This window comes from Entelurus aequoreus, linkage group LG27, assembly GCF_033978785.1.
Source record: "Entelurus aequoreus isolate RoL-2023_Sb linkage group LG27, RoL_Eaeq_v1.1, whole genome shotgun sequence".
Lineage (NCBI taxonomy): Eukaryota > Metazoa > Chordata > Actinopteri > Syngnathiformes > Syngnathidae > Entelurus > Entelurus aequoreus.
The window spans coordinates 33,841,053-33,865,000 of record NC_084757.1 but is presented as its reverse complement, the minus strand read 5'-3'; the positions used below and the strand labels follow the sequence as shown (position 1 = coordinate 33,865,000).

At 37.4% G+C, this 23,948-nt stretch overlaps 1 protein-coding gene across 5 annotated transcripts in view; it reads right to left on the bottom strand.

Moving 5' to 3' along the window:
* The window catches only part of traf3ip2l (TRAF3 interacting protein 2-like), a 31,120-nt gene that overhangs the window by 4,982 nt on the left and 2,190 nt on the right, over positions 1-23,948 (bottom strand). For 2 of the 5 annotated variants that reach the window (XM_062038358.1, XM_062038360.1), the window contains exons 1-8: positions 23,416-23,948; positions 19,209-19,302; positions 19,059-19,117; positions 15,286-15,373; positions 9,451-9,983; positions 5,193-5,229; positions 1,140-1,207; positions 975-1,072 (exon numbers count right to left, since the gene is read on the bottom strand). The exon at positions 23,416-23,948 is cut by the window's right edge and continues 2,190 nt beyond it. In XM_062038358.1, the coding sequence (XP_061894342.1) occupies positions 975-1,072; positions 1,140-1,207; positions 5,193-5,229; positions 9,451-9,983; positions 15,286-15,314 (765 nt within the window). In that variant the 5' untranslated portion in view covers positions 15,315-15,373; positions 19,059-19,117; positions 19,209-19,302; positions 23,416-23,948. Of the gene's footprint in view, positions 1-974; positions 1,073-1,139; positions 1,208-5,192; positions 5,230-9,450; positions 9,984-11,298; positions 11,449-15,285; positions 15,395-19,058; positions 19,118-19,208; positions 19,303-23,415 lie in introns of those variants that run through there. The other 3 variants (XM_062038359.1, XM_062038361.1, XM_062038362.1) reach the window with 3 other exon arrangements.

Sequence of the window (23,948 nt, the reverse complement as noted above, 5' to 3'; positions counted from 1 at the left end):
ATTATTACTTTGATTAATCGATTAATGATCGGATAAAAGAGACAAACTACATTTCTATCCTATCCAGTATTTTATTGACAAAAAACAGCATACTGGTACCATACTTATTTTGATTATTGTTTCTCAGCTGTTTGTACATGTTGCAGTTTATAAATAAAGGTTTATTTTAAAAAAAAAAAATTAAAAAAAATTAAAAAAACAAAAAACAAAAAAACTGCGCATGCGCATAGCATAGATCCAACGAATCGATGACTAAATTAATCGGCAACTATTTTAATAATCGATTTTAATCGATTTTAATCGGTTTAATCGATTAGTTGTTGCAGCCCTAATATATATATATATATATATATATATATATATATATATATATATATATATATATATATATATATATATATATATATATATATATATATATATATATATATATATATATATATATATGTATACATATATATATTATAACTTTTTATTTATTTATTTATTTTTTGTTTGTTTTATGTCCTTTTTGTCAAAGAACACTTTGTTTTTATGGCAAACACAAAATATGCAATCTTTTACCCCCAAAGTGGAATATTGTAATTTTCATCATAAAAATATGTCAATAATTCATAACAACATTGATTTTGATTCATTATTATTTTTTGAGCAATGGGTTTAATATATATATATATATATATATATATATATATATATATATATATATATATATATATATATATATATATATATATATATATATATATATATATATATATATATATATATATATATATATATATATATATATATATATATAAAAACCCATTCTTTTGTACAAATACATTTTTAGTCCATTACCATGCAAGCAGAATGAGTTTTTCTAACCTGTTTTGAATCAGTTTCCTGATCATTATTCCAAGAAACAATGAATTATTGTCAAACAGGTGTTGAAAAGACAAGATGGACTGTCCGGTCTGGTTGCTACGTACGTGCGTGTCGAAGCCGTTGTGCCGCAGCAGAGCCACAAACTTGATGATCTCGCTCACGTGCGCGTCGTGGTCGGCCTCGTAGGTGACGAAGACCTTCCCTGCACGCCATGACACGTTAGACAGGACTGTGTGGGGGTCAGAGGTCAGAGGTCAAGCAACACTCACTCTGCTCCAAAGGCAGCGGCATGCTGGGCGACGTCTGCCTCTCCCCAGGACCCCCGCTGAAGTGGCTGCTGTGGGAGGAAAGTAGACCACGTCAACTTCACGCCTCTTCCGCTGCTGACCTATTTTTAAGGTGACAATTACTATATTCCACTTTGAAATATTTTTGGTGGGCAATATTACATATTTTATGTTTGCCATAAAAAAAATAAGTTTTCTTTGAAAAAAAGGACATAAAACAAGCAAACAAAAAACATGAAAAAAAAAATAAAACTTATAATCGACAAATAGATTTGAAGTTGATCTAAAAAGATTTAAGCGTTGGAAGTAAAACAATAATTTATGACTTATTATAAAACAATTTACGAGTAGGACCCTTTTGGAAAAAAATAATAATGAATAAAAATAAAAAATATTTATGAATTATTAATTACTTCACATCAAATATTCCACTTTGACATATTTTTTTGGGGAAAATATTGCATATTCTGTTTGTCAAAATAAACAAAGTTTTCTTTGACAAAATGGGCATAAAACAAAGAAACAAACAATAAAAAACAAACAGACTTATAACTGGCAAATAGATTTGAAGTTGATCTCAAAATTTAGGCACTGAAAGTAAAAAAAATAAAAAAATAATGTATGAGTTATTTAAAAACAATTTTGAGTGGGACTGTGGAGGGAGGTGTGGCCAGCGCGCCTGCAGGAGCAAAGGTCACCGCCTCTGTCTGTGGTGCTGAGGACGAGCACCATCGGACGGGGGCGGGGCATGTGCTGACGGCGAGACACAGCTGACAGGTGATTATATTTCCCAGGTGGTACGTGTTAATCGAATCACCTGTTGTCTTTAACAGTAGGCGGCCGAGAGCAGGAGTGTAGAGAGGATACGGACGTGACTGAGTCAGAGAAAGTCACGTTCTGCTGGAGAAAGACTTTGACAAAAATCTATGCACATTAAAACTTTGTTAAAACTGCACGCTTGGCTCCTGTGCCATGTCTACAGTGGAACTGCCAGGAAGCAACTTCTACAGGGACCCTTTTGGATCCCCTGGAATTTTAGTGGGATCTTTTTTTTAACCGTCATTGCTTTAAAAAATAATAATAATGAATCAAAATAAACATTGTTATGAATTATTGACCTATTGAAAGCGACAATTACTTCACATCAAATATTACACTTTGAAAAACACATTGAAGCAACAGCCATATAATTCTGATTCATAACAACAAAAGACTTACAAAGTATAAATAAATCCATATGATCAAAATAATATAAATCCCAACATCAAATATTCCACTTTTGAACCTTGTTTAGGGAAAAATGTGGGTTTCTTTAACAAAAAAGGTATAAAACATTAAAAAAGTAAAACTTTATATCAACAGATAGATCTGAAGTGGATGAAAGCCTTGAAAATATATATATTTTTATTAAATATGACTTATTTTGAACATTTTCATGAGAGAAAGCCTTCCAAATTTGAGGTTAAAAAAATGTAGGGTTAAAAAAATTACGAGTTAACTCATGTGATTAATCACAAAAAAATATTGCATTAATCTTGTCCAGATGCAGATTAATAATGCAATTTTTTAAATGTCTTTTAAATATTTTTTTAAATATTAATTTACTTTGATCTCCTTTCTTTTAAACTGAACGATGGCGTGGCTCGTTAGCGTCAGGTCAGTGAAGTAAAAAAGTTTGTATATGACATTCTTATAACATATTTGCATTTGTGTAAAAAAAATTACAATAATTAAAATTATGTAAGAAAGAAATGTACTGTGATTAATCAGGATTAATCAGAATTAAAAAGTGTGATTAATTCGATTTTTTTCAAACTAATCATTTCACAGCACTAAAAAAATAATCTACCACTATATATTGTATTAGTATGAAGTAATTTACTGTGATTAATAACGATGAATCCAAATTGAAAAGTGTGATTAATTAGATTTTTAAAATGAAAGTATTTTAAATTTTGTAAGCAAGTAATTTACTGTGATTAATCCCGATTAATCTAAATTCAAAAGTGTTATTAAATTGATTTTTAAAATGACTAATTACAATTATGTAAGCAAGTAATTTACTGTGATTAATCATGACTAATCCAAATTCAAAAGTGTGATTAATTAAATTTTTAGAATGACAGTAATTTAGATTATGCAAGCAAGTAATTTACGATCATTAATCACGATTAATCCAAATTCAAAAGTGTGATTAATTGGATTTCTAGGATGACAGTAATTTTAATTTTTTACGCAAGTAATTTACTGTGCTTAATCACGATTAATCCAAATTCAAAAGTGTGATTGATTAGATTTTTTAAATGACAGTAATTTAAATTTTGTAAGCAAGTAATTTACTGTAGTTTGATTTAAAAAGTGTGATTAATTAAACATTTTAAAATGACAGTAATTTGAATCATGTAAGCAAGTAATTTACTGTGATTAATCCCCATTATTCCAAATACAAAAGTGTGATTAATTAGATTTTTAAAAAGTAATCATTTCACAGCACTAAAAAAAATAATCTACCACTATATATTGTATTAGTGTTAAGTAATTTACTGTGATTAATAACGATTAATCCAAATTCAAAAGTGTGATTAATTTGATTCTTAAAATGAAAGTGTTTTAAATCATGAAAGCAAGTAATTTACTGTGATTAATCACGATTAATCCAAATTCAAAAGTGTGATTAAATTGATTTTTTAAATGACTAATTAAAATTATGTAAGCAAGTAATTTACTGTGATTAATCATGATTAATCTAAATTCAAAAGTGTGATTAATTTGATTTTTAGAATGACAGTAATTTAAATTATGTAAGCAAGTAATTTATTGTGATTAATCACGATTAAGCCGAATACAAAAGTGTGATTAATTAGATTTTTAAAAACTAATCATTTCACAGCATTAAAAAAAATAATCTACCACTATATATTGTATTAGTATTAAGTAATTTACTGTGATTAATAACAATTAATCCAAATTCAAGTGTGCTTAATTTGATTTTTAAATTAAGGTATTTTAAATCATGTAAGCAAGTAATTTACTGTGATTAATCATGATTAATCCAAATTCAAAAGTGTGATTAATTTGATTTTTAGAATGACAGTAATTTAAATTATGTAAGCAAGTAATTTACGATGATTAATCACAACTAATCCAAATTCAAAAGTGTGATTTATTTCATTTCTAGAACGACAGTAATTTTAATTATGTAAGCAAATAATTTATTGTGCTTAATCACGATTAATCCAAATTCAAAAGTGTGATTAATTAGATGTTTTAAATGACAGTAATTTAAATTATGTAAGTAAGTAATTTACTGTAGTTTGATTACAAACGTGTGATTAATAAAATGTTTTAAAAGGACAGTAATTTAAATCATGTAAGCAAGTAATTTACTGTGCTTAATCATGATTAATCCAAATTCAAAAGTGTGGTTAATTGGATTTTTAGAATGACAGTAATTTAAATTATGTAAGCAAGTCATTTACTGTGATTAATCACAATTAATCCAAATTCAAAAGTGTGATTTATTAGATTTTTAAAAACTAATCATTTCACAGCACACCCCAAAAAAATATATGTGTATATATACATATATATAGGTGTATATATATATATATATATATATATATATATATATATATATATATATACAGTATATATATATATATATGTAAATATGTATACATATATATTTTATTTTATTTTTTTAATTGGTGTATATATATATGTATATATTAATTAGTGTATATATGTATATGTATATACATACATATACAAACGTACATATGAGAAGAAGAGGGGGGTTAATCATTTTGCAATGCCGTCTGCTGAAAATGATGGAAAGCGCCACCCTACATAGCAAATGGCGCTGGTGTCAAAGTTGAAATTGCCAGTAAACACATGTTAAGATATTCAACACTAAAATGGATGTTGCAGCCCCAGTTTGTCACGTTTCATGTGTCAGGTAAAGCTGAACGCCCTTTCTACGTAAGGCCACTGGGGCCCTGAAAGGAGACTGGAGAGAGAAAAAGAGGAACTCACATTGGTGTGAAGGCCCCCCAGGGAGATCTGCAGGCACCTGAGAGGGGACAAGAAGAAAGTGAGAGGGGGGGACAAGTTGGGGGACAAGAAGAAGGTGAGAGGGGAGGGAGAGGGGGGACAAGTTGGGGGACAAGAAAAAGGTGAGAGGGGGCACAAGAAGAAGGTGAGAGGGGGGGGGGCAAGTTGGGGGACAAGAAGAAGGTGAGAGGGGGGACAAGTTTGGGGACAAGAAGAAGGTGAGAGGGGAGGGAGAGGGGGGACAAGTTGGGGGACAAGAAAAAGGTGAGAGGGGAGGGAGAGGGGGGACAAGTTGGGGGACAAGAAAAAGGTGAGAGGGGAGGGAGAGGGGGGACAAGTTGGGGGACAAGAAAAAGGTGAGAGGGGGCACAAGAAGAAGGTGAGAGGGGGGGGGCAAGTTGGGGGACAAGAAGAAGGTGAGAGGGGGGACAAGTTTGGGGACAAGAAGAAGGTGAGAGGGGAGACAAGTTGGGGGACAAGAAGAAGGTGAGAGGGGAGGGAGAGGGGGGACAAGTTGGGGGACAAGAAAAAGGTGAGAGGGGGCACAAGAAGAAGGTGAGAGGGGGGGGGCAAGTTGGGGGACAAGAAGAAGGTGAGAGGGGGGACAAGTTTGGGGACAAGAAGAAGGTGAGAGGGGAGACAAGTTGGGGGAAAAGAAGAAGGTGAGAGGGGAGGGAGAGGGGGGACAAGTTGGGGGACAAGAAGAAGGTGAGAGGGGGCACAAGAAGAAGGTGAGAGGGGGGCAGTTGGGGGACAAGAAGAAGGTGAGAGGGGAGACAAGTTGGGGGACAAGAAGAAGGTGAGAGGGGAGACAAGTTGGGAGACAAGAAGAAGGTGAGAGGGGGGACAAGTTGGGGGACAAGAAGAAGGTGAGAGGGGGGACAAGTTGGGGGACAAAAAGAAGGTGAGAGGGGAGGGAGAGGGGGGACAAGTTGGGGGACAAGAAGAAGGTGAGAGGGGGCACAAGAAGAAGGTGAGAGCGGGGGGGAAAGTTGGGGGCCAAGAAGAAGGTGAGAGGGGGGACAAGTTTGGGGACAAGAAGAAGGTGAGAGGGGAGACAAGTTGGGAGACAAGAAGAAGGTGAGAGGGGGGACAAGTTGGGGGACAAGAAGAAGGTGAGAGGGGGGGAGAGGGGGGACAAGTTGGGGGACAAGAAGAAGGTGAGAGGGGGGGACAAGAAAAAGGTGAGAGGGGGGACAAGAAAAAGGTGAGAGGGGGGACAAGTTGGGGGACAAGAAAAAGGTGAGGGGGGACAAGTTGGGGAACAAGAAGAAGGTGAGAGGGGGGACAAGTTGGGGAACAAGAAGAAGGTGAGAGGGGGGGAGAGGGGGGACAAGTTGGGGGACAAGAAGAAGGTGAGAGGGGAGACAAGTTGGGGAACAAGAAGAAGGTGAGGGGGGGACAAGTTGGGGAACAAGAAGAAGGTGAGAGGGGGGACAAGTTGGGGGACAAGAAGAAGGTGAGGGGGGGACAAGTTGGGGAACAAGAAGAAGGTGAGGGGGGGACAAGTTGGGGAACAAGAAGAAGGTGAGAGGGGGGGAGAGGGGGGACAAGTTGGGGGACAAGAAGAAGGTGAGAGGGGAGACAAGTTGGGGGACAAGAAGAAGGTGAGAGGGGGGGACAGGGGGGACAAGTTGGGGGACAAGTTGGGGGACAAGAAGAAGGTGAGAGGGGAGACAAGTTGGGGGACAAGAAGAAGGTGAGAGGGGGGAGAGGGGGGACAAGTTGGGGGACAAGAAGAAGGTGAGAGGGGGGACAAGTTGGGGGACAAGAAGAAGGTGAGAGGGGGGGAGAGGGGGGACAAGTTGGGGGACAAGAAGAAGGTGAGAGGGGGGACAAGTTGGGGGACAAGAAGAAGGTGAGAGGGGGGGAGAGGGGGGACAAGTTGGGGGACAAGAAGAAGGTGAGAGGGGGGACAAGAAGAAGTTGAGAGGGGGGACAAGTTGGGGGACAAGAAGAAGGTGAGAGGGGGGGACAAGTTGGGGGACAAGAAGAAGTTGAGAGGGGGGACAAGTTGGGGAACAAGAATAAGGTGAGAGGGGGGACAAGTTGGGGGACAAGAAGAAGGTGAGAGGGGAGGGAGAGGGGGGACAAGTTGGGGGACAAGAAGAAGGTGAGAGGGGGCACAAGAAGAAGGTGAGAGGGGGGCAGTTGGGGGACAAGAAGAAGGTGAGAGGGGAGACAAGTTGGGGGACAAGAAGAAGGTGAGAGGGGAGACAAGTTGGGAGACAAGAAGAAGGTGAGAGGGGGGACAAGTTGGGGGACAAGAAGAAGGTGAGAGGGGGGACAAGTTGGGGGACAAAAAGAAGGTGAGAGGGGAGGGAGAGGGGGGACAAGTTGGGGGACAAGAAGAAGGTGAGAGGGGGCACAAGAAGAAGGTGAGAGCGGGGGGGAAAGTTGGGGGCCAAGAAGAAGGTGAGAGGGGGGACAAGTTTGGGGACAAGAAGAAGGTGAGAGGGGAGACAAGTTGGGAGACAAGAAGAAGGTGAGAGGGGGGACAAGTTGGGGGACAAGAAGAAGGTGAGAGGGGGGGAGAGGGGGGACAAGTTGGGGGACAAGAAGAAGGTGAGAGGGGGGGACAAGAAAAAGGTGAGAGGGGGGACAAGAAAAAGGTGAGAGGGGGGACAAGTTGGGGGACAAGAAAAAGGTGAGGGGGGACAAGTTGGGGAACAAGAAGAAGGTGAGAGGGGGGACAAGTTGGGGAACAAGAAGAAGGTGAGAGGGGGGACAAGTTGGGGGACAAGAAGAAGGTGAGGGGGGGACAAGTTGGGGAACAAGAAGAAGGTGAGGGGGGGACAAGTTGGGGAACAAGAAGAAGGTGAGAGGGGGGGAGAGGGGGGACAAGTTGGGGGACAAGAAGAAGGTGAGAGGGGAGACAAGTTGGGGAACAAGAAGAAGGTGAGGGGGGGACAAGTTGGGGAACAAGAAGAAGGTGAGAGGGGGGACAAGTTGGGGGACAAGAAGAAGGTGAGGGGGGGACAAGTTGGGGAACAAGAAGAAGGTGAGGGGGGGACAAGTTGGGGAACAAGAAGAAGGTGAGAGGGGGGGAGAGGGGGGACAAGTTGGGGGACAAGAAGAAGGTGAGAGGGGAGACAAGTTGGGGGACAAGAAGAAGGTGAGAGGGGGGGACAGGGGGGACAAGTTGGGGGACAAGTTGGGGGACAAGAAGAAGGTGAGAGGGGAGACAAGTTGGGGGACAAGAAGAAGGTGAGAGGGGGGAGAGGGGGGACAAGTTGGGGGCACAAGAAGAAGGTGAGAGGGGGGACAAGTTGGGGGACAAGAAGAAGGTGAGAGGGGGGGAGAGGGGGGACAAGTTGGGGGACAAGAAGAAGGTGAGAGGGGGGACAAGTTGGGGGACAAGAAGAAGGTGAGAGGGGGGGAGAGGGGGGACAAGTTGGGGGACAAGAAGAAGGTGAGAGGGGGGACAAGAAGAAGTTGAGGGGGGGGACAAGTTGGGGGACAAGAAGAAGTTGAGAGGGGGGACACGTTGGGGGACAAGAAGAAGGTGAGAGGGGGGGACAAGTTGGGGGACAAGAAGAAGTTGAGAGGGGGGACAAGTTGGGGAACAAGAATAAGGTGAGAGGGGGGACAAGTTGGGGGACAAGAAGAAGGTGAGAGGGGGGGACAAGTTGGGGGACAAGAAGAAGGTGAGAGGGGGGACAAGTTGGGGGACAAGAAGAAGGTGAGAGGGGGGACAAGAAGAAGTTGAGAGGGGGGACACGTTGGGGGACAAGAAGAAGGTGAGAGGGGGGGACAAGTTGGGGAACAAGAATAAGGTGAGAGGGGGGACAAGTTGGGGGACAAGAAGAAGGTGAGAGGGGGGGGCAAGTTGGGGGTCAAGAATAAGGTGAGAGGGGGGTCAAGTTGGGGGACAAGAAGAAGGTGAGAGGGGGGACAAGTTGGGGAACAAGAATAAGGTGAGAGGGGGGACAAGTTGGGGGACAAGAAGAAGGTGAGAGGGGGGGGACAAGTTGGGGGACAAGAAGAAGTTGAGAGGGGGGACAAGTTGGGGGACAAGAAGAAGGTGAGAGAAGGGACAAGTTGGGGAACAAGAATAAGGTGAGAGGGGGGACAAGTTGGGGGACAAGAAGAAGGTGAGAGAGGGGACAAGTTGGGGGACAAGAAGAAGGTGAGAGAGGGGACAAGTTGGGGAACAAGAATAAGGTGAGAGGGGGGACAAGTTGGGGGACAAGAAGAAGGTGAGAAGGGGGCACAAGTTGGGGGACAAGTAGGGACTTACACTGAGGACCCTGGTCCGCCCGCTTCTGCTGGAAGCACGGGTGGATGTTGAAGGTGTCTGCAGGACACTGGGCCCAGCAGGCCGCCCCCGGGGGAGAGCACATGTAGGGGGGAAGGGTGTGGTGGCGGCTGGGCGGCTCGGAGCGCAGAGAGAAGGGCTGCTCCAGGCTGCTCAGAGACTTGCTCTCGCCGCAGCATCCGCACGGCTCCTTGGAGGACGCCGCGCTGCTGGGGTAACCCGACCAGCCGCCCGACGGGCCGGAGGGCGGCGGCCACACGCCGTCGGCCAGGCTGGGGAAAGGAGCCGGCGGGAAGGAGCGGGAGCCCAGGTGGCCGTCTCCTCCGTCCGGCCTGCGAGCGCCCGGCAGGGAGGGGTCTGAGGAGGAGTCCGGGGGGTAAAGGTGTGAGGGGTCCGAGAAGGAGTCCGGGTGGTAAAGGCGGGCACACGTGGAGTCCGTGTCGGGGCCGGCTGGTCGCTGCTCGCAGCTCATGGTCTCGTCGTCCTCTTGAGGAGTGTTGTCGCCCAGGAACCAACTGCACATGTGGACCACCATCAAAACTTCAAAAGTGCACTGCCAACAGCTTCTTTGATGAAGTTATTATGGGTCAAATTCAATTCAACTTTGAGTTCGAAAGTATAACAATTGTTTTACATAAATTTTACTTTTTTATTTTATTTATTGAAATAAAGAAAATTCTGCTTATGGCCCCAATTTAAAGAAGCCCATTTCCATCACTAAAAAAAAGATACTCCAGTGGTAAGTCATCATTATGAGATGAGAAAGTTGAAATTATGAAATATGAAAGTCATAATTGTAAGATAAAAGGTCATAACTACAGGATTTTAAGTCATTATTATAAGATAAAAGGTCATAATTATGAGATATAAAAAAACTTTGAAATTATGAGATAAAAAGTAATAATTATAAGATAAATAAGTCATAAATATTAGATTAAAAACAGTCATAATTATTTAGATAAAAGGTCATTATTATAAGATAAAAGGTCATAATTATGATATAAAAATTAAAATTGAGATAAAAAGTCATAATTATTGGGCAAAAAGTCAAAATTATACAATAAGAATGTCATAATTATGAGAGAACATTTTTAAATTATGATATAGTTATAATTATAAGATACAAAAGTTTAAATTGTGAAATTAAAAAGTCATAGTTAAGCTAAAAAGGTCAAAATTATGATATAAAAAGTCAGATAGGGAAGATGCTGTGAGATCCGGGGGTGACCTGATATCTAGCTGGGAATGACTACAACAGTAAATAAACACAAGACATATATATACTCTATTAGCCACAACACAACCAGGCTTATATTTAATATGCCACAAATTAATCCCGCATAACAAACACCTAGGTGTTTGTTATGCTAGCTCCTAGCTACTAGCTACTAGCTCGAGCTAGTTATAGCTTGTGCGGGTTATATGGACGGGATCCTGTATATATAACCCGCCAATACAATTCAAACACCTGCACAACACACACACTCACTCAGCCCAAAGGACCGTTCACCTAACCCAAGGTTCATAAAGCTTATATATTGAACCAAAGTTACGTACGTGACACGCACGTACGGGCAAGCGATTAAATGTTTGGAAGCGCGCGGGTGGGACCTGATATTCAGCTGGGAATGACTACAACAGCAAATAAACACAAGACATATATATACTCTATTAGCCACAACACAACCAGGCTTATATTTAATATGCCACAAATTAATCCCGCATAACAAACACCTAGGTGTTTGTTATGCTAGCTCCTAGCTCTTAGCTACTAGCTCGAGCTAGTTATAGCAAGCGATCAAATGTTTGGAAGCGCAGCTACGTACTCACGGTGTCGCGTCTGTGTATCCAAATCAAAGTCCTCCTGGTTAGAGTCTCTGTTGTCCGAGTTCTTCGATCTTGACTGCATCTTTCGGGAATGTAAACAAACACCGGCTGCGTCGTGTTGCTGACTTCCCTCGCAAAATATCCGCTTCGCACCGACAACTTTCTCCTTTGCTTGCTCAGCTTCTTTCTCCATAATGCAATGAACAAATTGGAACAGATTCACCAACACAGATGTCCAGAATACTGTGGAATAATGAGATGAAAACAGAGCTATTTCGTATTGGCTTCAATGGGGAAGCCATACCTCTGTTAAACTGGCTACGTCACGCGCATACGTCATCATACATAGACGTTTTCAAGCGGAAATGTGGCGGGAAATTTAAAATTGCACTTTATAAGTTAACCCGGCCGTATTGGCATGTGTTGCAATGTTAAGATTTCATCATTGATATATAAACTATCAGACTGCGTGGTCGCTAGTAGTGGCTTTCAGTAGGCCTTTAACCTTCTAGCTCCCACGCTAAAGGCTCTGTTTACCTTCTAGCTCCCACGCTAAAGGCTCTGTTTACCTTCTAGCTCCCACGCTAAAGGCTCTGTTAACCTTCTAGCTCCCACGCTAAAGGCTCTGTTTACCTTCTAGCTCCCACGCTAAAGGCTCTGTTTACCTTCTAGCTCCCACGCTAAAGTCTCTGTTTACCTTCTAGCTCCCACGCTAGCTCCTTTTGTTTCTGCCTTAAGTGCTATGAGCACCTTTTTGTTTGTTCCGGTATTATTTATTTCTTAAATAAATAATTTTTTACCTGCAAGCTGTGTCCGAAGCCCGATCTGCATTCCTGGGAGAACGAACATTCGCATCACTATGCGACCCGGTCGTCACAATAGGGGTAGTTTATTTTTATTTTTTTATTTTTTTTGTAGCGGAAACGGGGCTTCCGTACCTCCAACCCTATCAACTTGACAACACGAGGAGCAGAATGTGAGCACATACATAAAAACATTCATGAAGTTTTGGTTCTTTTATGAATTTATTATGGGTCTACTGAAAATGTGAGCAAATGTGCTGGGTCAAAAGTATACATACAGCAATGTTAATATTTGCTTACATGTCCCTTGGCAAGTTTCACTGCAATAAGGCGCTATTGGTAGCCATCCACAAGCTTCTGCTGGAATTTTTGACCACTCCTCTTGACAAAATTGGTGCAATTCAGCTAAATTTGTTAGTTTTCTGACATGGACTTTTTTCTTCAGCATTGTCCACACGTTTAAGTCAGGACTTTGGGAAGGCCATTCTAAAACCTTCATTCTAGCCTAATTTAGCCATTCCTTTACCACGTTTGACGTGGTAAAAAAAACAACCTATAATCGACAGACAGATCTGAAGTTGATCTCGAGATTTACACGTTCAATAATAATTAAAGCTGCAAGCAGCGTTGGTCGGGTCCGCATTTTGGCAGGTGCTAGTCCTAGGTGTCCCAATACTTTTGTCCAGTGGTAGTCCTGAGTGAGACCTACATAGAGGTTTTTGTTGCATGTCTCTATGATATTCGTACTGGGAGTTAGAGGAAGTTGTGTCTGTGTTTTTTTCCTAGGTGCTGCGGCACAGTGGTTGTTTTCTTTGAAGGCTCGTAAAATCAAAACCGTAGCACTTATTAAAACGCTTTCGGCAACTTTTAATCAGAAGGGTTCAATCTCTCTCCTGTAGTAGTTCGAAGCCAAAACGACAAACGCGCTCAGAGGAGATAATGTTTGATGTTTGGTGACCGCTTTTTAAAGAAAATTTGTTTTGAAGTGGGGATATCAAACTTCCTGTAGATTTTTGCTGAAGGAATGCAATCTATGAAATGTAGGTCTAAGTGAGACCTACGTAGAGGTTTTTGTTTCATGTCTCTAAAACGTTCCTACCGGAAGTTACAAGCAGTTTTGTCTGTGTTTTCCTCTGAGAAGCATTTTTGTCTCTGTTTTATTCAAAAATTGCGCTAGAGCGCAATTTTAAGTTTTGGGGTTCGGTTTTTTTTTAGATCGCAATTTCCACCAGTCCCAATGTGTGTAAAATTTTTGGTGAGTTTTGAAGTATTTTAAGGGGGTCAAATTACAGCTCAAAGAGGCAAAAATGAGTGTTTTTAGTCATTTTTTGTGTTGAAGGGGAAATTGCCAACTTCCTGTTGGTTTTTGCCCGAGGATGTGAAATTATGAATTGTAGGTCTAAGTGAGACCTACATACAGGTTTTTGTTTCATGTCTCTACGACATTCCTAGTTTTTTTTTTAACTGTCATTGCTCAACAAATAATAATGAATCAAAATCAACGTTGTTATGAATTATTGACATATTTAAGGCTCCAATTACTTCACATCAAATTAGGGATGATGTTTGATAAGAAATTATCGAGTTCGAGCCCATTATCGATTCCTCTTATCGAACCGATCGAATCCAGATAGGTGGTTGTATATGGAAAAAAACACAATATTTGGTTTAACAAAAGCTCACTTTTATTTTATGAGAAAAAAATAAAATAAAATAAATAAATAAATATTGACTGTTACCCCCCTAAAAAAATATATATATATTGACTGTTGTTACCCAAAGTATATTAAGTGGGATTTTTCCGAAAAACAAATATATACAGTAACACAAAAATAACCTGTCTCCGGGATCACTATAGGTGAATAGCCATGCCTTGAGGCGTTTTTTCCGGTCCATTGTTTTTGCTGCTTGTGTGACATCACAGGAAATGACGTAGCTCAGTCTAATAACTGAGCTACGTCATTTCCTGTGATGTCCCACAGGGCATTTCTTGTGGGACGGGATTCGTTCCCAGGGATTCGAATAAAGAACCAACTCTTTTTCTTTACTATAGTGGCCTCGATAATGGGAACCGGTTCTCAAAAAGGGATTCGAGTCCATGGAATCGGTTCTTTTCTTATCGAACGGTTCTTTTCTTATCGAACAACCGGGAGAACCGGTTTCGAACATCATCCCTACATCAAATGTTACACTTTGAAAATAAAATATATTGTATTGGTTTGGAAAATGACCCCCATCTTTCAGTGTGGCCCTCAGTAGAAAAAGTTTGGACACCCCTGCTTTACTGATTACCATACTTGCCAACCTTGAGACCTCCAATATCGGGAGCTGGGGGGTAGGGGGTGGGGGGGTGGGGGGGGGGGCGTGGTTATTTACAGCTAGAATTCACCAACTCGAGTATTTCATATATATATATATATATATATATATATATATGAAATACTTGACTTTCAGTGAATTCTAGCTATATATATATATATATATATATATATATATATATATATATATACATATATATATTTATTTTATTTACATAGAAAAAAATTAAAAATACTTGAATTTCAGTGTTCCGGTGGCTAGCCATTAGATGGCAGTATTGTCCTGTTTAACTTCTCCGTTCATGATGAGTATATCATTTCGGCCGCCATGTCTGTAATTTCCTCGTTCTTCTGCTTCGTCTCCTTGTTGTGTGCGCAGTTGTGCACTCTATAAAAGCCCTAGATGTTATGACGTCTTTGGGCAGGCAAGCTGTTTGTATTGTGGGAAAGCGGACGTGAGAACAGGCTGTCCCACTCAGTCTCAGGTCCGCATTGAGCTGGAGGGGGCGTGGCCTCCAGCTCCGGCTGAATACCGGGAGTTTGTCGGGAGAAAATCTCTGCCGGGAGGTTGTCGGGGGAGAGGCGCCGAATACCGGGATTCTCCCGCTAAAAACGGGAGGGTTGGCAAGTATGTGATTACTAACAAATACTTGACTGTGTTTTCCATGTGGGCCAGCATGTCTTACTCAGCACTTTCAACACAACCCACAGGGGGGCGCCACAATTTGACAGCCATGAGTTTGAGCAACACCTATAACAGACCACTAGGTGGCAGCATGGCACTGCACATCCACATGACTCGTCTTCAGAGTGAATACTTCTACAGTAACGATGATTAAAAAATAACCCTAATGATGTGACCGACTCACCTATTTAGAGATTTGGAACCTGGTAGCATCGTTCAGCGTCCTCACGTCCATGTGTGTGTTGACACCTCACCTCAACGCTCACTCGAAACTTCAAAACAAAAGTACATATCTGCAAAAGCACTTTTTAATTCATCTAATTCAAATCTTTACTTTAATATTTTACAGTTATGTTACGAACGTGTAATTAATGTATTTATAACCGTCATTTGTGCTATAATTTTTAGTCTGTTAAAGTTCTGGGGTTTTTGTTATTGACGTGTGATTAATGTGTTATTATTCATATTGAGCCCCTAAACTTGTCCCAAAAAGGTTTTATGTTATTAAATAGTTCAAGTTGTTAAGTTATTAACGTGTAATTAACGTGTTATAATTCATAACCAAACACCCAAAAATGTCAAAATCTCCCCAAACTAGTCCCACTTGTTTGTGCTACAATTCTTTTGTGTTAATGTTTAATCGTTTTAACGTTTTACAGTTTTGTTATTAACGTGTAATTAACGTGTTATAATTCATAACCAGACACCCAAACATGTCAAAATCTCCCCAAACTAGTCCCACTTGTTTGTACTACCATTTTTTTGTGTTAATGTTTTATCGTTTTTAACGTTTTACAGTTTTGTTATTAACGTGTAACCCCCCCCCCCCCCCAAACATGTCAAAATCTCCCCAAACTAGTCTCGCTTGTTCGTGCTACAATTTTTTTTGTATTAATGTTTTATCGTTTTACAGTTTTGTTATTAACGTGTAATTAACGTGTTATTATTCATAACCAGACACTAAAACATGTCAAAATCTCCCCAAACTAGTCCCACTTGTTTGTACTACAATTTTTTTGTGTTAATGTTTAATCGTTTTAACGTTTTACAGTTTTGTTATTAACGTGTAATTAACGTGTTATAATTCATAACCAGACACCCAAACATGTCAAAATCTCCCCAAACTAGTCCCACTTGTTTGTACTACCATTTTTTTGTGTTAATGTTTTATCGTTTTTAACGTTTTACAGTTTTGTTATTAACGTGTAAACTCCTCCCCCAAACATGTCAAAATCTCCCCAAACTAGTCCCACTTGTTTGTGCTACAATTTTTTTTGTGTTAATGTTTTATCGTTTTACAGTTTTGTTATTAACGTGTAATTAACGTGTTATAATTCATAACCAGACACCCAAACATGTCAAAATCTCCCCAAACTAGTCTCACTTGTTTGTGTTACCATTTTTTTTGTGTTAATGTTTTATCGTTTTTAACGTTTTACAGTTTTGTTATTAACGTGTAATTAACGTGTTATAATTCATAACCAGAAACCAAACATGTCAAAATTTCCCCAAAATTGTCTCACTTGTTTGTGCTACAATTTTTTTTATATTAATATTTTATCGCTTTTAACGTTTTACAGTTTTGTTATTACCGTGTAATTAACGTGTTATTATTCATAAATAGCCCCCCTCCTCCCCCAAACATGTCAAAATCTCCCCAAACTAGTCTCACTTGTTTGTGCTACAATTTTTTTGTGTAATGTTTTATCGTTTTACAGTTTTGTTATTAACGTGTAATTAACGTGTTATTATTCATAACCAGACACCCAAACATGTCAAAATCTCCCCAAACTAGTCCCACTTATATGTGCTACGATTTTTTTGTGTAATGTTTTATTGTTTTACACTTTTGTTATTAACGTGTAATTAACGAGTTATAATTCATAACCAGACACCCAAACATGTCAAAATCTCCCCAAACTAGTCTCACTTGTTTGTGCTACAATTTTTTTTGTGTTAATGTTTTATCGTTTTTAACGTTTTACAGTTTTGTTATTAACGTGTAATTAACGTGTTATAATTCATAACCAGAAACCAAACATGTCAAAATTTCCCCAAAATTGTCTCACTTGTTTGTGCTACAATTTTTTTTATACTAATATTTTATCGCTTTTAACGTTTTACAGTTTTGTTATTACCGTGTAATTAACGTGTTATTATTCATAAATAGCCCTCCTCCTCCCCCAAACATGTCAAAAGCTCCCCAAACTAGTCCCACTTGTTTGTGCTACAATTTTGTTTGTGTTAATGTTTTATCGTTTTTAACGTTTTACAGTTTTGTTATTAACGTGTAATTAACGTGTTATTATTCATAACCAGACACCCAAACATGTCAAAATCTCATAACCAGACACCCAAACATGTCAAAATCTCCCCAAACTAGTCTCACTTGTTTGTGCTACGATTTTTTTTGTGTTAATGTTTTATCGTTTTTACAGTTTTGTTATTAACGTGTAATTAACGTGTTATAATTCATAACCAGACACCCAAACATGTCAAAATCTCCCCAAACTAGTCCCACTTGTTTGTGCTACAATTTTTTTGTGTGTTATTGTTTTATCGTTTTTAACGTTTTACAGTTTTGTTATTAACGTGTAATTAACGTGTTAATATTCATAACCAGACACCCAAACATGTCAAAATCTCCCCAAACTAGTCTCACTTGTTTGTGCTACGATTTTTTTTGTGTTAATGTTTTATCGTTTTTAACGTTTTTACAGTTTTGTTATTAACGTGTAATAGGACAAATTTCACCACATCTAGTGTGTGTGTGACAATCATTGGTACTTTAATCTTTAATCTTTAACGTGTTATTATTCATAACCAGACACCCAAACATGTCAAAATCTCCCCAAACTAGTCTCACTTGTTTGTGCTACGATTTTTTTTGTGTTAATGTTTTATCGTTTTTTAACGTTTTTACAGTTTTGTTATTAACGTGTAATTAACGTGTTAATATTCATAACCAGACACCCAAACATGTCAAAATCTCCCCAAACTAGTCTCACTTGTTTGTGCTACAATTTTTTTGGTTAATGTTTTATCGTTTTTACAGTTTTGTTATTAACGTGTAATTAAGGTGTTAATATTCATAACCAGACACCCAAACACATCAAAATCTCCCCAAACTAGTCTCACTTGTTTGAGCTACAATTTTTTTTATATTAATGTTTTATCGCTTTTAACGTTTTACAGTTTTGTTATTAACGTGTAATTAACGTGTTATAATTCATAACCAGCCCCCCCCCCCCAAACATGTCAAAATCTCCCCAAACTAGTCCCATTTGTTTGTGCTACAATTTGTTTTGTGTTAATGTTTTATCGTTTTTAACGTTTTTACAGTTTTGTTATTAACGTGTAATTAACGTGTTATAATTCATAACCAGACACCCAAACGTGTCAAAATCTCCCCAAACTAGTCTCACTTGTTTGTGCTACAAATTTTTTTTGCCTAACTAGTGTAGTTTTTGTGTTATTTACGTGTTATTTATTCATAACCAGGGGTAACATCTCCCCAAATGTTTGCGTGGAAACAATGTTTTGTGTAATAATTACAGTTACATCTGGTCATGAATAATAACAAGGTAACAACATAAAAAGTAAATAAGGTGACACGATGGCAACGCAAAGATAAACAAGACAGAAGGGACTTTTTGGAAGGTGTTTGATGCTGTGAGTATAGTTTTCTGTGGCTTTAAGGAAATGAGGAGTTGAAAACAATCAAAGAAGAGACGTGAACTTAAATGTTGAATTTCAAGCTAAATGTTGAATTTCAAAGGCCTGTCGGCCCTTCAAAGGTGAGAAAGTTCCAGTAAATGACATTTGTGGCCGCATGACCTCGATCTCTCCTTCTTACGTCACTCACGTCACGCTCACACTTCCTTGGCTCTTTGCAGCTCCAAAACGTCTTCCAGAACATTCTTAGCCTCGTGAAGGCACAAAAGAGTTGGGTCTTACCTTCTCCTGGAGGTCGGCCGCGCTGGCGTCAGATCCTGCCCGGGGGGAAGTGGCTCAGGCTGGGGGGGGGGAAGCAGTCAAACACTCCCTGGAACTGACTTGGTACTCAGTACTGCTTGACTGACGTGTGGAATCTGCGGAGTGCTTTACCTCCAGGCCACGCCTCTCGCGGTCCAGGCCACGCCCACGCCGAGATCACATTCTGCTCCTCGTGTTGTCAAGTTGGTAGGAAGCCCCGTTTCCGCTACAAAAACAACAACAAACAAAAAACACCACCCTTATGGTACAGTAAGTCATGATTATGACATAAAAAGTCATAATTATGGAATAAGAAAGTCAAAATTCAAAAAGTAAAAAAATTACTTTTAATCTTTGTATTATGACTTTTTATCTCATAATTTCAATTTTTTACCTCATGATCATGACTATTAATTTCATATTTTAGATTTTGTTTCCCATAATTATGACTATTAATCTCATTATTTAGATTTTTTATCCCTCAGTTTCGACTTTTTATCTCATAATTTGGACTTTTTAGCTTAATAATGACTTTTTATTTCACAATTTCAACTTTTTTTTAAATCTCATAATTATAACAATATCATAATTTAAAAAAAGTATCTCATAATTATGACCTTATCTTATAATTTTGACTTTTTGCCCAATAGTTATGACTTTTTATCTCAATTTAACTTTTTACCTCATAATTATGACTTTTTGTCTTATAATAGTGACCTTTTATCTCAGTAATTATGACTTTTTAAAATCTCATATTTATGACTTTTTATCCCATAATTCAAACGTTTTTTTATCTCATAATTCTGATTTTTAATCTTGTAATTATGACCTTTTATCTTATAATAATAATGACTTAAAATCCTGTAATTATGACCTTTCATCTTACAATTATGACTTTTTATCTCATAATCATGACTATTAATTTCATATTTTAGATTTCGTATCCCATAATTTCAACTTGATCTCATAATCATGACTATTAATCTCATTATTTCGATTTTTTTATCCCTCAGTTTCGACTTTTTATCTCATAATTTGGACTTTTTAGCTTAATAATGACTTTTTATTTCACAATTTCAACTTTTTTTAAAATCTCATAATTATAACAATATCATAATTTTAAAAAAGTATCTCATAATTATGACCTTATCTTATAATTTTGACTTTTTGCCCAATAATTATGACTTTTTATCTCAATTTAACTTTTTACCTCATAATTATGACTTTTTGTCTTATAATAGTGACCTTTTATCTCAATAATTATGACTTTTTAAAATCTCATATTTATGACTTTTTATCCCATAATTCAAACGTTTTTTTATCTCATAATTCTGATTTTTAATCTTGTAATCATGACCTTTTATCTTATATTAATAATGACTTAAAATCCTGTAATTATGACCTTTTATCTTACAATTATGACTTTTTATCTCATAATCATGACTATTAATTCATATTTTAGATTTCGTATCCCATAATTTCAACTTGATCTCATAATCATGACTATTAATGTCATTATTTCGATTTTTTTATCCCTCAGTTTCGACTTTTTATCTCATAATTTGGACTTTTTAGCTTAATAATGACTTTTTATTTCACAATTTCAACTTTTTTTTAAATCTCATAATTATAACAATATCATAATTTAAAAAAAGTATCTCATAATTATGACCTTATCTTATAATTTTGACTTTTTGCCCAATAATTATGACTTTTTATCTCAATTTAACTTTTTACCTCATAATTATGACTTTTTGTCCTATAATAATTACCTTTTATCTCAATAATTATAACTTTTTAAAATCTCATATTTATGACTTTTTATCCCATAATTCAAACGTTTTTTTTTATCTCATAATTCTGATTTTTAATCTTGTAATTATGACCTTTTATCTTATATTAATAATGACTTAAAATCCTGTAATTATGACCTTTTATCTTACAATTATGACTTTTTATCTCATAATCATGACTATTAATTTCATATTTTAGATTTCGTATCCCATAATTTCAACTTGATCTCATAATCATGACTATTAATGTCATTATTTCGATTTTTTTATCCCTCAGTTTCGACTTTTTATCTCATAATTTGGACTTCTTAGCTTAATAATGACTTTTGATTTCACAATTTCAACTTTTTTTTAATCTCATAATTATAACAATATTACGAAGCCCCTAAAGGGACATGGGGATTTTTATATTTTTTAGACATGTATCTCGTGCGCACGAGAAAGTTTCTCGTGCGCACGAGATACATATAAGTACAATAAGTACTTAACAATGACTAATTAAGAGCCAATATGTTACTAATTTGCATGTTAATAAGCAACTAATTAATGGTGAATATGTTCCCCATACTAAAGTGCTACAAAAATATTATATGGCTCTCACGGAAATACATTTTGCAATATTTGGCTTTAAATAGGTTAAAATCCAATCTACACTTTGTTAGAATATATAACAAATTGGACCAAGCTATATTTCTAACAAAGACAAATCATTATTTATTCTAGATTTTCCAGAACAAAAATTTTAAAAGAAATTCAAAAGACTTTGAAATAAGATTCAATTTTGATTCTACAGATTTTCTAGATTTGCCAGAATTTTTTTTTTGAATTTTAATTATAATAAGTTTGAAGAAATATTTCACAAATATTCTTCGTTGAAAAAACAGAAGCTAAAATGAAGAATTAAATTAAAATGTATTTATTATTCTTTACAATAAAAAAATAAAAAAATACTTGAACATTGATTTAAATTGTCAGGAAAGAAGAGGAAGGAATTTAAAAGGTAAAAAGGTATATGTGTTTAAAAATCCTAAAATCATTTTTAAGGTTGTATTTTTTCTCTAAAATTGTCTTTCTGAAAGTTATAAGAAGCAAAGTAAAAAAAATTAATGAATTTATTTAAACAAGTGAAGACCAAGTCTTTAAAATATTTTCTTGGATTTTCAAATTCTATTTGAGTTTTGTCTCTCTTAGAATTAAAAATGTCGGGCAAAGCGAGACCAGCTTGCTAGTAAATAAATACAATTTAAAAAATAGAGGCAGCTCACTGGTAAGTGCTGCTATTTGAGCTATTTTTAGAACAGGCCAGCGGGCTACTCATCTGGTCCTTACGGGCTACCTGTTGGTGACCCCTGCTCTAGCTAATATTTATGGTCCTAACTGGGATAACGAAGAATTTTTCTAGAAGTTTTTTTTCCCGTCTGAACTTAAATTCTACCTATCTTGTCCTTGGAGATGTTAATTGCTGTCTCAACCCGTCTTTAGACCGCTCTTCTAATACATGGTACTTTCTCTTGAATATTGACAATAGACTAATACCTTCTGTCTGCTCTTGTTCTTATGGTCCGATACTAGTGTTGTCCCGATACCAATATTTTGGTACCGGTACCAAAATGTATTTTGATACTTTTCTAAATTAAGGGGACCACAAAAAAATTCATTATTGGCTTTATTTTAACAAAAAAATCTTAGGGTACATTAAACATATGTTTATTATTGCAGTTAATTCCTTTATTAAAATAGTGAACATACTAGACAACTTGTCTTTTAGTAGTAAGTAAACAAACAAAGACTCCTAATTAGTCTGCTGACATATGCAGTAACATATTATGTCATTTATACACCTATTATTTTGTCCTATTTTTTTATTATTTTTTTAAAGTGGAATAAAATAAGATAAATAAATGAAAAAATAAAAAAATAAAAATAAAAGTAAAAAATAAAAAAATAAAAATTTTTCTTGGATAGAAAAGAAAGTAAAGCAATATAAAAACAATTACATAAAAAATAGTAATTCATGAAAATGTTAGTGGACCAGCAACACACACAATCATGTGTGCTTTTTTATCCCTTGCAGACTGTATTATTCTATATTGTAGGAACCAGAAGTTGTTTGATAACAGAAAGAGACTCTTTTTTGTGTAAATGAGTGTGAATGGGGGAGGGAGGGTTTTCTTGGGTTGATGCACTAATGGTAAGTGTATCTTGTGTCTTTTTTTATGTTGTTTAAAATAAATGTAAAAAAACAAAAAAAAACAAAAAAGACTCCTAATTAGTCTACAGACGTATGCAGTAACATATTGTGTCATTTATCTACCTATTATTTGGTCAACATTATGAGGGACAAACTGTCAAAATGGATCATTAATCCACTTGTTCATTTACTGTTAATATCTGCTTACTTTCTCTTTCAACATGTTCTATCTACACTTCTGATAAAATTTAATAATCACTTATTCTTCTCTTGTTTGATACTTTACATTAGTTTTGGATGATACCACAACTTTGGGTATCGATCCGATACCAAGTAGTGACAGGATCATACATACCACAAAAAATGTCATTTGTGGCTTTTGTGGAGGGGGGCGTGGTCCGCGCGTCTCCTGCAGGAATGGGGTGTGTAAGGACCGGCCTCGAAGTCAGAGTAGATTGCCCAGCTTCGGATTATTATCTAATCCCCTGTCGCCCTTATTAGCAGCAGCCGGGACGAGACACGTTGTTGGAGTTGGAGCCAGAGAGAGAGAGACACACACACACGGATGAGACAGAGACTGCTGGAAAGCAATTCTGACATATATATGACAATAAAAGACGTGCTCAAGCCTGTCTACCGGGCTCCCGAGAGATCTGTCGGCACCAGGAGAACCCCCCACTCACAGATTTATTTTTAACAAAAAATCTTAGGGTACATGAAACATATGTTTATTATTGCAGTTAAGTCCTTAAATAAAATAGTGAACATACTAGACAACTTGTCTTTTAGTAGTAAGTAAACAAACAAAGACTCCTAATTAGTCTGCTGACGTATGCAGTAACATATTGTGTCATTTATACACCTATTATTTTGTCTACATTATGAGGG